We start from the raw sequence: 18627 nt of genomic DNA, 5'->3' as shown, positions 1-18627 counted from the left end.
AAGCCAAACTTTAGAAAGAATGATTGTGCATACTCTATGCCTTTGAAAAAATTCTTAGCATTTTTATTTTAATCAAATAAAACAGATACAAAATTAATTTCTAGAAGTTATGTTGATGCATTTTAAACTGCATGACTACACTAACCTACTAGTAGAAAAGAATTTCAAATTAATTTTAAATAAGCTACTCAGACAGCACAATATCTTCCATAGCTGTCAGACTGTGCAGACATTCACACATTTTCTGTTTATAATTTTATTTCATTTACTAGACTCAGCTTTTGTCCACCATATGTCCACTGTACATTAACTATTCCCTGAGGTACAATTAAGGGCTTTCCATTTGTTGTAAGAAGACCTAAGTATGAAGGACGCAGCCAGAAAAAACATTTCTACCTAAACCAAAAACAGAAGCACATTCAGCCTGAACTATGGCTTATGCAGCATCTTTTTTTATTAGACATATGTCCACATTGCTAAATAAACTACAGACAGAATCCGTGGCAATAGTACATGATCTCTCAGCATTTTATTTGTGTATTATTATAAAAAGAGGATATGCATACTGTTCTAATCTTTGTATTCAAATAATTTATTACTGCTTGCAATTTTCAATGGCATGTTCTCTAAATTTAAGCATAACTATTACTGTATGGTAATTTTTTATTTATTGGTATTTTTGTAGCACTCACCACAGTGGTATCTGAGCTCCCACTTACAGTAACAGTATTCTGTTAGACTTTGAACCTGGCTATCTAATTTATGTTGTTCTTTGGAGGCAGAACATATGTGCACAAATAAAACAGCACAAATACTTTGACCTAAAGATTTTTAACTGGAGGAAAATAAATCAAGTTTGTTGTTTCTGTCCTCGTAAGCAAAAGAAAGTGTAACATGGTAGTCGTTTGCCAGTAGGGCTCATTTAATTCCACTCTTAACTGCCTACTCTTTTCCTCTTAAATTCTGAGTGAAAGCGAAAAACAACGTACTGTCTGGAGTTTAGTGCAGACAAGCAGTGTGCAAACTTCCTCACTTAACTCTGTTAACGCATCTCAGTGGTGACTTACAAAAGTTCTGCTAGTCTTGTCTTGCTCCCAAAATGGTCTGGTGCCCTTGGCCCCCGATAGCAACATAGGAATAGGTTTAGAAGACACTCATTTCCATTTGTAGCCTATGCAATATTATATTCCATAAATCAGATTCAGCCTGGCGTGAGTGCAAGTCCACAGTCCTGAATGGAATTATACCTATATCTCTGGAGTCCAACTCATTTATATAGCTATAAATATATATGTCAGCTTCAGCTCAGTGGCTGAACCTTGAAGTGCAGTTCCCAGCAAGCCAAAGAGCAGGCTTACTATAGACCCATCCCACCTACTCCTGTCAGAAATGGCTTTGGACTTCACAGGCAATGCCCATAAAGATGGCAATGAGTTGACGTAGCCACATTTTGCTACAATACTGACAGGATGCATCCCTATGCTGCTCTGTGCCTTGTTATGGCTGCTGCCACATCATGGGGCCTCCACAGGCAAAGAACTGCCAAAACTCTGGGATCTGCCATCGTAACCCATCATAGCTAACTGCCCTAGAATCATCTTCGACCTTGGAAGAGACTAAAAGGAAAGTGAAATCCCTATTTAGCATACTGGATGGTCTAGCAGATATATCTCCATTCTGGCTTCCCAGCTAACATCAAGGACTCTGGATGGGGGCTAAGAGTAGAACCTGGGCTCCCACATGAGATCAGATGCACCATGTACATTTGTCCACATAGATGAACGTCTAAGTATTAAGTCCAGGACCTGATTACCCTTTTTGTACACACAACCAGGTTCTTTGATACATCCTGGGGGCCCTCTCCCTGTCATATTCCCACTTCACAGCTCATGGAGTATATCTACATAGACATTACAGAACTACACATCAATATCCCCAGGCATGCTGTACGCTTGGCTAGCTAATGAAGGGATAAACTTGTAGATCAGACTGTACTTAATCCAGTCGCTCCAAAAGGGGTGGTTCAAGCCAGGGCAACTATTACCTCTAACATATTGCAAATAGCACCCCCAAAGCTGTCCTGCCAACAATGGCAATTTAACTCTGGTAGTACCATGACAGCTTTGGCAGTGCAGTCAGCCAGCAGTGCCACAACATCTATCCCCCTTTGCTGCACCAAGTAGAACTTAGGGTCAGTACCATGCCACTGAGGCGTCCCTTCTGATGCATTTTCGGTAACATAAATAAAGAAGCTTGTTTTAAAAATATGGTTTTAATTTCCCCATATCCTTAACCTAATGAACAATGTATTCGTGATTTGAGCTGCAAATATTTTAGAACTTTGCATAAAAGGCTACTTTCATCGGACATTTTTTCTTTCATTGTCTTAAATGATTCTTTAGATGTTAAAGGCAAACTTACCATCAAAACAAAACAACATACAGGGAATGTGGGATTTTCCTAATAATCATTCGTTTGTGTAGGGATGATTATTCAACACAATTTAAAACAGTCTAGATCTACACAAACAACTTGTCAGAATGGCTATATCATAGGGTGAGCTGGACCTTTAAGGGAGTCATGGTTTCAGCCTCACCTTTAGCTAGTTGATCTCTCAGTCCAGCGGTCATATGATGGAAGCATGTGAATAGGGGCTTATCTACACTATCTGTGCTTCACTGATACAGCTATACCGGTATAGTTATATGAGCAGAGCAAACACAACATATGCCGACAAGAAGGAGTTTTATTAGCAGTATAGTTTTACCACCTCCCTGAAAAACATTAGTTACACCAACAGAAGCACTCTTCTGTTGCCATAGCAGCATCTACATGGGAGGGGTTTGCTGGCATAGTTCTGTTTGGCTGGGGTATTTTTTGGCACCCCAGACCCACAGAGCTAAGCTGACAAAACTTTGTCAGTGCAGATCTGGTCACTGTAGACCTAGCCTAGGAACAGGCCTGCTGTGGGGTATAAGACTAGGCTGAGTTTGTTCAGGAGAAACTAAATGAGCAGGAGGATTGTGTGAACTGCTCTACACAGAGACTCTCCTTGGTTCCCAGGCAGAGAATCTGCAGAGTGCAAGCCTACAGGGAGCAGGAGCCAGCTCGAAAGGTTAGTGGAAAAATTGTGTTCTTTTGAACTTTATATTAAACAAGCCAGGCTCCCAGAAAGGAAAAGTTATTGAGAAAATACCCATATTTTGAAATTTGATTAGCTGGGGAAGAAAGGGAAACTGAGGCAATAACTGGACCTGAAGCAGACCAGGAAAGCCCAGACACAGAAAGGATTCACATGAGTGCACTGTAAAGCCAAACATTCATATGTAGACTGGAAAATGTTTCTTTTTCTGTGGTCAGATAAGACAGGTAATAAGATTGTGGTTTGTGTGAATGCAAGTTAAAGGGTACACTAAAATATAACCTTTAAACTTCACAATATAACAGCACATCATTTCCTGCTCAGAGATAGCACTCCAAGATCAATTAATCATGGCTAAGGCGAACATAGAGTCAACATTCTTAATTAGTGTTGATGCACTCTCCTCTATGCCCCCATCTGTCATGAAGACTGTTTAAAAATCTGAGTTATTAGTCTTTATTGGGGAGAGGATCTGGTTAATATCTCTAAGAGTAGACATCATTCATCCATCCACCATACACTGGTGCCTGATAATTTCTACCCCCAATATAATTTACAGATAACCACCGCCCTGAGACCATCTAGGCAGCTATAAATCAAAAAGAGAGTAGCTCCCATGCAACCTGGGTTAATTTTTGTTTACAATATATCAACAGAGAATGTTGGTTTGACACTTGAGGAGTCTGTTTATAGATCAGATACGGAAAATATAAAAGAATTAGGATAAAAAACCAAAACACCAGTCAAATAAAATATAGAAGAACCACTCTAATTCATACTAATGACACACAAAGTAAAAAAAGCAAAGATCTTACTGCACAAAATGTACTTATTTTAGCTTGTGATAATACTTAATACACTTGTAGAATGCAATATCATAAAAGGATAACGTCAACCCACACAGCTTTTTGTTTTGAAATATTTGCTGAGAACCAGAACTTATCTCACCATTCCCTGGTGTGCAGATTCATATTTAATACAATATAACTTTACTAAAGTCAATTACAATACTAAACAAGTTCTTTACTTCTGTTGTTAACATTCCTGCTTTAGAAAAGCAGTATTATCAGTCATCACAGATTTGACAACAAATGTGAAATTCAGTATTTAATTTTGCTGTCAGAAAATAAATGTGAAATTTTAATTAGTTGCTTACTGAATAAATAAAAAGAAAAGCTTGAGAAGTGCTGATGTGGTTGAACAACTGATTTAATTGATGATGGGCTGCAAATGAAGGAGGCAGATTTGAGTGGACGCTGGTTACAATCTGTACTTGGGCAGCTTAAGTCAATCTAATTATGTCAGGGTACACACTACAGCAGTGGTCCCCAACCTTTTCAGCTGGCGGGCACCAGCTGAAGGACCACTGCGGCAGTGTAGCACCCGCCGAAATGCGGCCGAATTTCGGCGGCATTTTGGCGGCGACGCCTCTTGATGACACCGCTTTGCCATCGACAAGCGACGTCATTGAGAGGCGTTGCCGCCGAAATTCAGGAGTGACGCCTCTCGATGACGTCACTTGTCAACGGCAAGCGGTGTCAGCGAGAGGCGTCACCCCCAAAATGCCAGCAGGTGCTCTCTCAGGGGCCAGGACGTGGGCGCATTAAGATGCGCCCGCGGGCACTGCGTTGGGGACCACTGCACTACAGCCTTGCTTCCACCAATGTAAGCGCCCTACTACGTCGACCAATAATAACTCCACCTCCACGAGAGGCGTGGGCTTTATCTCGGTATAGCTAGGGCGACGCAGACTCTGTACAGACACTGTGGGTTACTTACATCAGCTGTTGGCAGTCATTCTTATCTATTGCAGGGCTCCATGCTGGAGCTGTGAAATTGACAAGAAAGCTGCTCACAGCTTGGGCTGTCACTGCGGGATGGGTGGGGGGTGGCTCCAACTAGAGCCCAGTTGCCCACTGGGCTCCCCGCTCGGAACCAGGCTGTTGCCCTGGCTCCCCACTCAGAGCCAGGCTACCCCCGGGGTCCAGGTTCCCCAATCCCAGCCACGCTGCTTCCCGAGCTCCCCACACCCAGCTCCCCACTCCCTGCTGGGAACCTGCCTGCACCCAGGCTCCAGGCATGGAACTCCACGCTGGGAGCCTGGGCAGCTACTGTGTTCCAAGCAGGGAGGGCAGCCGGTCTTTAGGCAGGGAGCTCCTCACATTGCCTCTCAAGACACTGGAAGCACTCCTGGTGAGGACACTCACCACCGCTAGAAGGAGGGTAGTGTGGACATGAACCACTGCAGTAATTACTGAGGTGGCTGTAAGACAACCTAACATAGGTCAACTTAAGTTTGTAGACATGCCTTCAAACTGAGCCTAACGAGACCACTGAGATACGATGTGAGAAAATAAAGGAAGAAGAGAGGATGAAGGAAAAAAAACCCACCATAACAGAAGACTAGGAAAAAAAGAGACCATATATCCTGAAGAGAACAGTACTGTTTTCTCATAGAAGGCTGTTTCCCCTAAATTCTTGTGTTTTTTTCTGTCTCCTGCTCCTAATGATCTAATCTGCAGGGCAAGTTCCTTCTTTCCTGCTGCCCAGAGAAGAGATAAATATTCCAGAAGCAAGACGACGAAAAACTTAAGGGATCTCAACTCATCCCAACACACCTAAGAAAGCCAGTACTAAATTAACAGATAGTATAGTACTCTCAAAGTAAGGTTGGTGTAAGCAGAAGGAGAGGGACAAAGAAGGCAGGGAGCGTCTCCTAAATTTTGGGGTTTCTTCAGTTTCTCATACTCCTGAATGGTTTAATCCTCTGGAAGTTAAGTAAGGTCAGGTTACCCTGCTTGCCTACAGATCTGCTTCTGAAGACAAGCCTGAAAGACTCTAAAGAAACTAACTATGCAGGGAACATATACCAAGGGGCTAAAGCAAATTTTTAGTGAAATCTTTTCTACCTAATTTTGATCTCTGCAGTATAAAGCAGAGATATTCCAGATAGTTATAAAAGAAAAGCTCATGTGACTGTCAACTAATAATATTGTACTGTATTGAAAAGAGAAAGTTATATACTTCTGCAACCTGCTCTATGGAAAAAAACCACAAGACTATGAAAGTTATCGTATTGTGATTATGCCAAACAGGAAAAGTAGCTCTTTTAAATTTGATGAAAACATTAATTAATATGGTATTTAGTGCTCTGAACAACACAATTCTGCATCCCCACCTGGAAGCAAAACAAACTTATATTGGGGAAGGGGGTTCACACCAACATGTCAGTGGTTGGGTTCTGAATGTCTACGTAAAGTCTTTGACTAGCAGGCTACTGATGTAAAACAAACAAAGTTACCTACACAGTTTTTGGCAGTTTTCTGTCTTAAAGTAACTACTACTTAATATTATGATTTCAAAGATGTTAATATTGAGGATGTGTAATGATGGAAGCCACACATGATAAAACTGCTTCCAAAGCAATGCTGCAAATACTACTGAGTCAGATATTCCTTACACAAAGGTGTTCATGTCCATAACAGACAAATGTGCATACATAAGTAAGTGCCACAGGAGAAAAAGCCTAACACACATGCTGCTGAATGGAGTACATGTCATTTGTGAAGCCAATCTACAAAACATGCCAGAGGTGTTTGGATGAAAAACTTCAGCAACGTAAACAACCTTGTTGCAACTATTATATAAAAAAAAAACCACCACAAACACCACATACACATTCATAACTACTCCTAAAAAGAAAGCCAGATACAAGCAGTTCTTTACAGCTCCAGGTAAATCCTCAGTATGGATTCCATTATCAGTATTCAGTGGATGGAACACTGGGTTTCTTCCCATTTTCTACCCTGCAGAGCAGATGAATAATTAAGTTTCCTTTTACAAATGAAAGAGAGAGATGCATATTGTAACTTTGTCAACATACCCAAAACATCAAATGTGCCATTACAGAAACGCAACAATGCAGGTGCATGCAGTTCCTAAGTGCTTAAGAATTATGAGGCAGGCCAAATTAAGGCTTTCTGTCCAAATGATCAAATGCTGGATTCAACATCACTAGAAGTCACAAAGAAAACTTCTAATTAATGAGACTGCAATTAAACATGCAGAATAACCACTGTGGAAATAATGTCTAATGGCGGCCTTCAGTGGTGCAAGTACAGTGGTATGGCATGCCATACCAGTATGATGTTTATAGCTAGTACAGCATACCAGAAAGACACAGAAGGATCCTGCCCCCCATCCCTTCCACGCAGCTGTGTCTTCTGAGTCCTCCTGCATGAGCTCTGTACAGCAGCCCTACCGGAGGAGCTGTACGTTCTGCTCCTTTTGCTGCTGTGGTTCCTGGGATAGCCATGTGATTCAGGGCTCTCCCAGGAACCACAGCAGCAAAAGGAGCAGAACGTGGGGCCACTGAGCGGCCCCACACCAGCAGCTCCTTCGGCGCGGCTGTACCACCCCCAGCTCAGCCCCCAGCCTTTCCATGCAGCTGCATCTCCTGAGTCCTCCCTTGCCTGAGGTATGTACAGCAGAAGTCTTCGGTGCAGTGGGAGGAGGACAGAACCCTCCTCCCAGGTAACATAGGATGAATGTGGATTATGAGGAGGGGACAGGAAGAGCAAGGGAGCCCTGGACAGGGAAGAGTCACATGCCCCACCTCCTTTGTGTCCTTCCCAGCCTAATGGCAAGAAATGATTTCTACTTGCACCACTGGCAGTCTTCGTAATTTCACTACTGCAAGGGAGAAATGGAGAAACAAACATTGGAATAATCTCCAAAAGCTAACTGAAAAGCAGAATAGAAAAAAACACCACTTTATAAGACAGGTAGTTGGAAGATGGCAACCAAATACATTTGTCCTCAAGTAGTAGTTTTATGGATATTGACCAAAGACGCCATAAAAGGCCAGAAGAAACAGAAAATACATGCCTAATTTTATGAACAAGAGTAATTCCACTGACTACTTGTTTAAGTGCTTTGCTAGATCAAGATTCTAAGTATTATGCTGTTAACATACCTGGATTTTACACAAAAAACGCAGGTTTTTCTGGCAAAATTCAAACATCCACACTTGAAAATTTGGTCTTTAGAGAAGTAAAAAAACATTTAAAATGAGTTGAAATTAAAATCACATTTGTAACACCTAATGTAGCAACAGTGCATTCAAAACTGCAAAAAAATTTATAGAATGCCTGATGTGTACAGGCAGGATATCATATCTCATCTAGCCTTCCAGTATGTCCTTTGTTATTTTGTGGTGACTGATATTTAGGAATCCAATAAATCCGTTTGCTATGGAAAAAATGCAGAATTTGCATTTTTACAGAAAATCTTTAGTTTTTACATTTTGTGAAAAAATAAAAACATATACAGTAGAACCCCATTTATCTGAGTTTCAATTATCCATCTCTTCGTATTAACCAAGCAGGGGCTGACAGCCCAAATCCGGGTTTGGGCTGTCAGCTGAAGCCCAAACTCCACCACACACTGCTGACAGTAAGAGTCCCACCGCATGGGGCTGAAGCTCTATGGATTATCCGAATTTTTGATTAACCAGTGTGGCCCAGTTCCATTTAGACTGGATAAACGGGGTTCTAGTGTATCAATACAACATTATGTTCAATTGATACCTCTGGCTAGGGAAACTAAAGTTCAGCATTTCATTTTAATCATGGAAAAAATATTTTTATGAGTTTTTTAAATCAGAGAATTTGGGTGATTTTAATCACGGAAAACTAGGATCCCTGGTGATGTTATATATCCATGGAAACTCTGATCATTCATGGACTTAGCAATCATCACTGTTTATTTTTTGATGTCTTATCTCAATGAAGCCCCTCACAAGCCTGATACACAGTGGTCATGATCATGAATTTGGATGATATCTCCACTTACACAACTACAATTGGCTGCTACAGAGAACAGAGTGAAAAGTATCTGAGAAGTAATAAAAGTCTTTGGAAGCAAGGGTAACAAAGTACTAATAGACCTTGTTATAAGGAACTGGGGATGAAAGCCAATTGATACAAAAGTTTCATCTGCCTTTTCTGTCCATTCCAAAAGATATAGTTGTAGCCATGTCTGTTCCGGGATATTAGAGAGACAAGATGAGTGTGGGAATATCTTTCATTGGACCAACTTCTATTGGAGAAAGAAACAAGCATTTGAGCCACCCAGAGCTCTTCTTCAGGTCTTGGAAAGGTACTCTGAGCGTCACAGCTAAATACAAGATAGAACAGATTTGTTTAGTATAAGTAGTTAGCACATATTTTAAGGGTGTTTTTGTCTTTTATCATTTTCCTGTGAGAGTTCATATGAGAGCACAGTGCACTAAATGCCCCAATAGCAATTATGTGTGTGAAACTAGACAATCACTACACTCTCAAATGAACTCACACAGGAAAATGATAAGAGACAAAAACACCCTATATAGAGTGACCATACGTCCCATTTTGGCCGAGAGAGTCCCTTTTTTTAAGCCCTATCCTGGCTGTCCTGACTTTTTTGGGTAAAAACGGGCATTTGTCCCATTTACACTTGTCAATTGATCAAGTCAAAAAAGTGAGGTGTGGAGGAACATGGGGGGTAGCAGCAATGGCATCCCCACACAGAGGGGGCAGGGCTTGGGCAGGTGGCAGGCAGGGTTTGGGTGAGCAGCGATGCCAGCCCCAGCCTTGCATGAGGAGAGTGGAGCAGGGCATCCCTAGCCTCGTGCAGGGAGGAACGGGGGTGGGTGAGCAGCTTGGGCCAGCCCTGCGTGGAGAGTAAAGGCTCGGGCTAGCTCCATGTGGTGTCCCGTTTCCCTTTGGGAAATATGGTCACTCCTAACCCTATATCACCTGTGGTTAGATGGTTAGAGGTGCAGAGCGATCACTCTATATCTGACCATCAGTCCTCATCCTCAAAGGAAATGTGTACAACACTTTCAAAAGACAAGCATGGGAACTTAAATTCATAATGGAATAATTCTGCTAGATACCAAAAATCATGGACTGAACAGACACACTGGATATCTGGTTTATTACAACAATCTGTAATCCCCCGTTTTTGTTCTAAAACTGCAGAGATGTTAATGGGCCACTCTACCTTGAATGGTCCCTTAGAATATGTGCTACCTACTTATGCTAAACAATCTGTTCCATCCCGCATTTAGCTGTGAGGTTCTGAGTACCTTTCCCAGACCTGAAGAAGAGCTCTGGGAAACTCAGAAGCTTGTCTCTCTCAGTAACAGAAGTTGGTCCAACAGAAGATATTACCTCACCACTTTGTCATTCCAAAAGATGACTTTTACCAACATGTTCACTTCTAAATCATTTAGTAGTACAGAGAAAGGAGAATTTCTTAGCATATTTGTTAGTAAAGAGTTATTTTTTTCCAACTGTGTTCTTCTATGCCTTGCATCTGCTTATCATACTTACAGTACACAACTACATTAATGTTCTACACTACTTGATGATAACTTCCACCATTTGAAAACAGCATTTATTTGGAAAAGTTATTTTCAAATACTGTAATGCATGTGTGTATATAGTTCAACGTGAAGGAGGGAAATGTAGACTTAAGATATCACCTTTTCCCCCTTCTTAAAATATTATCTAAATGAGAATTATTTCCCACTTCAGTTAAACACTTTCACAAGTAGACTAACTGACATCAAGAATGTTCCTGTTCCTTCACAGGTGGTATCAATATGTCGAATAATATGACAAATGGGAGTTTAAAGCAAAGTAACATTAAGATACTTAAAAGGGACACCATCACCTTTAAATATATGCCAAGACTTTAACCACACATTTTTTAAAGTTAGGCTCTTAAGTCAATATTTAGTCACCTAAATACTGGCCTGATTTGCAAAAGTATTGACTTGAATGGGAACTGCTTGGTGCTCAGCATTTTTTGCAGTTTTCTTCTGATGAGAGTAATTAGTCATTGCAGCAACTTACCAAGGAATATGGTGGATTCTCCACCACTCGTGGTCTTTAAATCTATGACTCTGTATGTTCCAAATAGGTCGCAGCTCCCAACACGGTACCCCATCATCATCTACTGACTGCAGAAGCTGAGCCATTCTGAATGGAATGCATTTATTTAGACGCAGTTGGCAGTCGTCAGTGGTGTTAGCTTTTACCCCCGTGATGCATAGGCATCACAACCATACTTCTCCTGTGAGCACTAATCTTATTATCTGTCTGCTTGTGTCACAACAGGAGCATGAATACAGTAAAGTACTCAGGAAATACTGAGATAGAATCCTTCTTTGATTTCCTCTTCCTGTTGTAAAGTTTGGAAAGGTAATGAATTTCTAAATGCTTCATTCTTGTCATGCTTTAATATCAGTAAGGCACTTGGATATAAAATAATTACTAATCTATATAGCATTCCTTGCTCCCTTCCTCTGGAGAGATGACATACATCTAAAGATTTCCATAACAGCACTATACATTCTTTAGGATCACAAGAAAGTTATATTTTGTTTTATTTTCATATCTAGCTCGCCACAGAACAGATACCTGTTAGAGGCTCTCCAAAACAGATAAGAGGTACCCCACGTCTTCAGCTGATATATTTATGAACTACAGGCCCTATTCTTGATCCACGTCTGTCAGCTATTCAAAAATTCATACAGACCTATAAAACCAAATTCTACTTTCAGTTGTACTCAGTGAGTTCCACTAGTTTAATGAGGTTTCATGTACATAACTAATAAAAGAATTTGACTCGAGTTATATAACAGAGATTCATTTAAAGGAGAGAACTGTAACTGAAAAATCAATGTCTGATTTTCTGTCTATGATGGTGTCATTCTAGCAAAACAACATTACTTATGTGTATCCTCTTGTAAATACTTTACAAGCTTTGCACAACTCCAGGTAGGAAGTCCAATTTCTAGGTAGAATATAAATCAGTGAAAAATATTTTTCATTTGGATTTCAACAGAATCTGTATTATTGGCTCTGGTATGCTATGGTACAACAGAGTCTATGTTATACTTTCAGAAGTGCTATTTATATATTGTAACTAAGTGTTGCTCTGTGTTCTTCCCAGAAAAACAAAAGTAGTCTTTCAAAATGAACATCAGAAATAGTTACAGCATTGCGGTTGCAACTCTAGAGTTAAGGGCTAGGAATTAATGTCTCTCATCTTTACTTTCAGTCGCTTGCAACGGTTTCAAAAGTTATCTTTCTGGATGAAATGTATCAGGTTTGGTCTTGACATGAACATGAATTATTTGAGAAATACACAAAAATCTGTTTTACCCTTTGTGTTATTTAAAAATATATATATATGTCCATTATGAAAGATTATTAGAACTTTTCCATTGCCCGGCGCTTTTTTTTTTTTTTAAACTTGGCATATCCTGCTCCTACTGAAGTTAATAGTAAAAAGATTACGAGAAGTGGGATCAAGCCCTGTGATTTGCTAATCAGGGAGTCTCTGAAGGACTGGTTAAAACCAGGGGGAAATTAGGATCCAGCTGGTGTTTTGATGAATAGGAAATAATTTCTTAAGAAGGGTTTTGATGATTAGAAGTAAGAAAAGTATCAAACTATGTTCTGATGATCAAAAAGGAGGTTACGGCAATAGAAAAATACCAACAGAACCATGGAGAATAATCCACCTCTAAATTATAGATGGTATGCAAGAAAATAAAAATGCTTCAAAAAAAACCTCATTTTATGCTTAAAACTTAATTCCACACTTTTAAATTATGGAAGCAGATTATTTTATTAACTGATTTCCACCTAGCAAAGAAAAATAGTCACTGTTACAATATAGAATTTAGGAAGACCTAACACATGAAACCCATGTTCCATTGTAACTGAAGATGTGTCTTACGGTATTTCTCGATATTAAACAAACAGCCAAAGTGCTTCAATTAACTGGTATTTATGCATTAATAACTTACTTTTATTGCCTACCAAGGCCACAAGTGGCTGAATTTCTGATTCTTCATTTGCTTTCTTTACCATATTATACCAGTCTTCTAAATTTTCAAAGCTCTGGTAATTGGTGATGTCATACACCAAAAGGACACCCTGAGGAGAAAAGATATATTTGAAACATTATACATTGACAAAAGTTATTCATTGCAATAAGTTACTATTAAATTCATATTAAGTTTATTTTTTAAGATTCTTCAAAAGCGGAGCTGCTACTAATTATACATGTTTTATTAATAATTATTATTGTAATCCAAACTGAACAGTTAGAATTCAAGCAACTCCACTAAATAAATACTTTATGAAGATAACAGATACAAAGCAGTACATATGACTTTATTACTCAGATATTAACTGTACCACAGCTAGAGAAACACAATGGAAATTTAGCAAAGAAAAACAGCAAACAATATACTGCTCATAGTAGAATGCCACTGTCCAACATTTACATTTCTTTTAAAAACCTCAAAAACTTTTCAAAATGAAAGTTAATATTGTAAAAACTAAGTTGTAAAAGGGCTGCTACTTATCTAGTTTTCACCACAGGTTTCCAGATTTGATTTATTTTTTTTAAATTGTGAATCACATATTTCTTATTGCCTGTCTGCTGCTTCTATTCTCTCAGCTGGGGCCAAAAGCCAGCTCCATTCCTTTACTGTTGTAGAAGACAAGTATTGGCAGGCTTTTAAAAATGCTAAGGGCCTGATCAAAAGCTCAGCATAGGTCAATGGAGAGACTCACATTGACTTCAATGGACTTCAGGTCATGTCCTAAGTGAGAAATATTCAAAAGACAGATATTAATCAGGTGTCCCATAAAGTCCATTATTTTGTAGCGAAAGTCCTTTGACATCCTGACTTCCCTGCAGTCTTTAGCCTACCCTGTCTCTTCTTTTTTCCTCCATGGATTCCATGGTCAGCAATCACCTTCATTCTCTTCTCAATTATTGACTCCCCCTTAGGAGAAAAGGAATCCCACCACAGAGGTTTCATGGAAGATACTCTTGAAGTGAATTTTAGCAACTGTAGCTCCCCAGTGTCCTTACTATCACCTTCCAGGCCATCTCCAACACTGCCTTAAAAATGATGTACTTTCCTCAATCATTCCCTCTTTTTGAATCCTTTCAATGATTGTCCCACACAACAAGTTTAAACTCTCGGTACTTACTCCTAAGGTCCTGCACAATTTTGCTATGGCCTGCCTGCCTGCCCACCCATGCACGCGCGCACACACACACACACACCTCTAACAATACCGACCTCTCCCTGCTGTTTCTCTTTCTCTCACTCCAATCTCTAGACTTTTTTCCAGGTTACCCCGTATGCATGAACTAGAAGATCACACCCTCTTCTTAATTAAAGAAAAGAAGCAGATGCTGACGTCTGAACTCATGGAAATTATATAGGATTGACAGTGTTTACTACTCTCTCCTTTCATCTCTTGGGGCTTACTTTGACTGCAACTCAGGATATCCACAAATTGATATTTGAAGACAGCATTGGGCCTGCTTCCACAATGGGTTACCCAGGTTTTATATCAGTGAAACTCTATTATTTGAGAGGTGGGCTGGGAGGGATGCAATAGAAGACAAGGACAGACTGCATTTATGGCCTTTACACTAAACACTAATCTGTAATCTTATTTTTGGCCCCAACAAAAAGATAATGTAAAATATTCTATCAATGACTTATTCTGAACTTTACAATTATGAAAGTTCTGGTCACAACTTCATATTTAAGATTTAGTTCTGTTTTCTACTGAAAGCAGAGATTTAACCTTCATTTTCTCTGAAAGAATACAGTATATCCTCCCCAAATTTACAATACTTTAAGTACAGAGAGAACAGATATAAAATTCAATAATTGTTATTTCCCCAACATGCATATGAAATACACTTAGAAAGGAGGCATTTTTAATGGATAAAAATTTAGAAAGAAAAACAATTAAAATTAGCCTGGTAACACAGAAGTAGCACATTGCCCCACCATGAAAAAGAAAAATGTTTGAGAACTGACGGAGGATACCACGATGTGAACAGTATGTTAATTCTCTACTCTGCAGCACATATTCCCTGCTTGCATAACAACATTCTGGCAATGGAGACATTATGCCTACCTTACTGTACATGTGAGTGCTTTTTGTTTCTGAATTGTAGAATATTTGCAAAAATAGTCCACTGGAAGCTGAGTGTACTGCAAAAATGATTTGCTGGTCTCTAGAGAAAGTATGGTCCGCACTACTCTTATTCTATTAACAAGCTAATTTATGAAGTAGCATATGCCAACTCTGAAGGATACTTTACACTAGAGATATGGATAGGGTCTGCAGTTTTACAGCTCAGAAATGGGAGTTGGTCTAAAACATATTTACAGCATAAATGGTAGAACTGCAATTCTAAATGTTTTATAACAGTATTAAATAGAATAATACATAATTTGACACTAGAAAAACCAAAAGTTAAGAAGTTTTAATATTTACAACAACAAGGAGTCCGGTGGCACCTTCAAGACTAACATTTATTTGGGCATAAGCTTTCATGGGTAAAAAAATACTTCTTTAGATGCATGGAATGAAAATTACTGATACAGACATTATATAAGCAGCAAAGAATCCTGTGGCACCTTATAGACTAACAGACGTTTTGCAGCATGAGCTTTCGTGGGTGAATACCCACTTCTTCGGATGTGGGTATTCTTCGGATGCAAGAAGTGGGTATTCACCCACGAAAGCTCATGCTGCAAAACGTCTGTTAGTCTATAAGGTGCCACAGGATTCTTTGCTGCTTCTACAGAACCAGACTAACACGGCTACCCCTCTGATACTAGACATTATATAATGACACATGAAGAGAAGCGCATCTGAAGAAGTGTTTTTTAACCCACGAAAGCTTATGTCCAAATAAATCTGTTAGTCTTTAAGGTGCCACCAGACTCCTAGTTGTATTTGTGGCGACAGACTAACACAGCTACCCGCTAATATTTACAACAGAGTATGTTAAAAAGATTAAAGAAAATGCTAATCCAATACTTCTATAGTTTAAATATTTTTATTCACAATGCTTATCAAATTATAGCCCTATCCAAATGATAGATATGATTATGAAAGAGCCGATTAAATTTTAATTTGAAATTATTAAATGTAATTTAATGCTCATGAAACGCCTTAGCTTAAAAGTAATAGACACTCAGATCTTCTAGCCACAGAACAGACATAGTTCAATAAGCAGCAACTTCCCCCTACAAACATGCAGAGAACACCCATGCTTACAGGTAAGAAGGTAGTTTACGTCTATGCGTATTAATCATCAGCTTCTCTGGAGAGACTGACAAAAAGGTTGCCAAGATAGGCAATTCTGTGATGTGGCCATATTCTTACTAGGGACTAGATGCAAACTACATAGCTCACAAAAGGACAAAAAGCAGCCAATCAATCTAAGCTAATAACCTTTATCTACTTGCGCCTTCTTTTGTAAATCTCTTAATAAGTTTTCCCATTGTTAACATAGGTACATAAAAGTTCCTTATACTGATAATTATCACAATAATACATTAAACAAAAATCTAAGTTAGCTTTTAAAGGGTGCCTCAACCTGGCTGTTTAAATAATATTTACTTAGCGCCTTTCGTTCAGAAAGATCCCAAAGCTCTTTAATGTCTGCTAGAATCATTTCAGCCACCACGAAATTCAGCCACCTCAGAGGTGGAATGCAGCAACCACATCATTCTGGGCTAGCAACACTAAAACAACAGTTTTAGGAGGGGAAGTAAATTACAAACTTTTTCAGCTAAAAGTACATGGGAAATTAGGTAGATACATTGAAAACAGACAGACACCAAGGTTAATACCACTCTGATTGCAAAACGTGACATAGGAAGCCCAGAGCTCTGTTCTATGCCTCAGCCACAAGATGGCATCTCTAAAAGTACCATAACCCAAAGTTCCATCCTGGAGAGTTGATTCTATTCTGACTCAGAAAGAAGGGAGCCACTAATGCTATTTTCTGCAGCGCCTAGAGTTTCTTTGGATGCCCCTCATCCAAATATTAAGCACACCCAACTGTCTGATTATGTCATCTGACCAGATCACGGACTAAGATGACATAGGTACAGGATATATTGTTTACAATGGCTTGTACAGAATCTGTATCTATCATAGGCCCCAATCCATGAAAATGATGCATATGGGTAGACCTCTGCACCCATTAGGAGTCCATTTGACTTGCACAGGCATAACAGTCCATTCACGTACAAGAAGTTGATGAATCAGAGCTTGACATGGTTAAGTTCTTGGGGCAGGGGACAAGTCTTTCTTGCAGGCAAAGCAACAAGAAAACTACCAGTACTTAATAATTAGTTCTATGGAAATGACACATGACATTATCTGCCTTAAGAACTGAAATTATTGCCTTTTGCACACTTCATAGAACCTTAATGAAATATTCTGGATAGATATTTATGAGTATATGATTGCTTAGGTCATACATCCATTTCACAGCTAACAAGGCATTAAGGGCCAGGTTTTCAAAGGTATTTAGGCACGTAAAGATGCATATAGGCACCTAGTGAGATTTACAAGGCACTTATCTGCATCTTTACGTAAATCTCTGTAAATCTGATGCCTAACGATCTGGGATTTATGAACTCACACGTAAAAGTGATTGGATGTGAAGGGGCTGACTTGAGGAAAGATTAAAAGAACTAACGGCAACATTTTGAAGACCACATTGGTGATTTAGGGACTTAAGTAGTCACTTATTCAAAAATAATTTTGGCACTTAGGAGACAAAATCCCATTGACTTTTCAATGGGAATTAGGTGTCTAACCTGCTTACATGCTTTTGTAAATCCTATTAGACACCTATCTGCATTCTTAGGCATTTAAATACTTTTGTTAATCTGCCTCTAGTAAATGGAGACTGGAGCAGTAGCATATTTCAAGACACTAAGTAAGTAGGTAATCAGGGATTTGGAGCAATCAAATTTTTGAATTGCTCCACTCCAGCTCTGGGCAAAAAACTATTGCTCTGCACTCCAGCTCCAGGCTCCACTCCAAAGCCCTGTAGGTAATAATTCCTTATTAAATTTCTGCTTCAGGAATATCATCATATATTTTGTCTTAATTAAATATCTAGCTTTCGCTTATTATAATGATTGAATACATTATTCAATAATGGAATTATTTTATCTATGAAATAAAAGATCCAGGGCTGAAATCTTTCCTTAATATTCAATATGCATTATATTTTCACATTACTTAATTCCAAGACATACACATGGGTCCAACAAACAAAGCAACTGATCAGGATGCAGTATTTCTATTTGCACTTTTTAAAGTTAGACTTTAGCACATCTCGTAGCAGGTTACCAAAGTGCAAAAATCTCTTTAGGCAAAAAGAGATCAAGTCAGAGTGCAGATAGATTCACCCATTTCATCCCTCTGAACAACCTGATTGTATCTCTAAAAAGCAATTAGTTTTGGGTCTGAATTAAGGTGACTTCTTATAGTTGTTGGTGACAAGGTGAGAACACCAGCAATTTCAACTGCCTGCTGTGTTACAGAATGCAGGTGCATGCAGCTATATGGTCT

General features: G+C 39.2%; 1 protein-coding gene across 3 annotated transcripts in view; it reads right to left on the bottom strand.

Moving 5' to 3' along the window:
• The window catches only part of RAB28 (RAB28, member RAS oncogene family), a 109144-nt gene that overhangs the window by 70429 nt on the left and 20088 nt on the right, over window positions 1–18627 (bottom strand). For all 3 annotated transcript variants that reach the window (XM_045019409.1, XM_045019410.1, XM_045019411.1), the window contains exon 4: window positions 13008–13137. In XM_045019409.1, coding sequence (XP_044875344.1) covers window positions 13008–13137 — 130 coding nt within the window. The remainder of the gene's footprint in view (window positions 1–13007; window positions 13138–18627) is intronic.

The sequence above is a fragment of the Mauremys mutica genome, chromosome 5 (assembly GCF_020497125.1).
Source record: "Mauremys mutica isolate MM-2020 ecotype Southern chromosome 5, ASM2049712v1, whole genome shotgun sequence".
Taxonomy (NCBI): domain Eukaryota; kingdom Metazoa; phylum Chordata; order Testudines; family Geoemydidae; genus Mauremys; species Mauremys mutica.
This window is presented reverse-complemented; position numbering and strand designations above follow the sequence as displayed.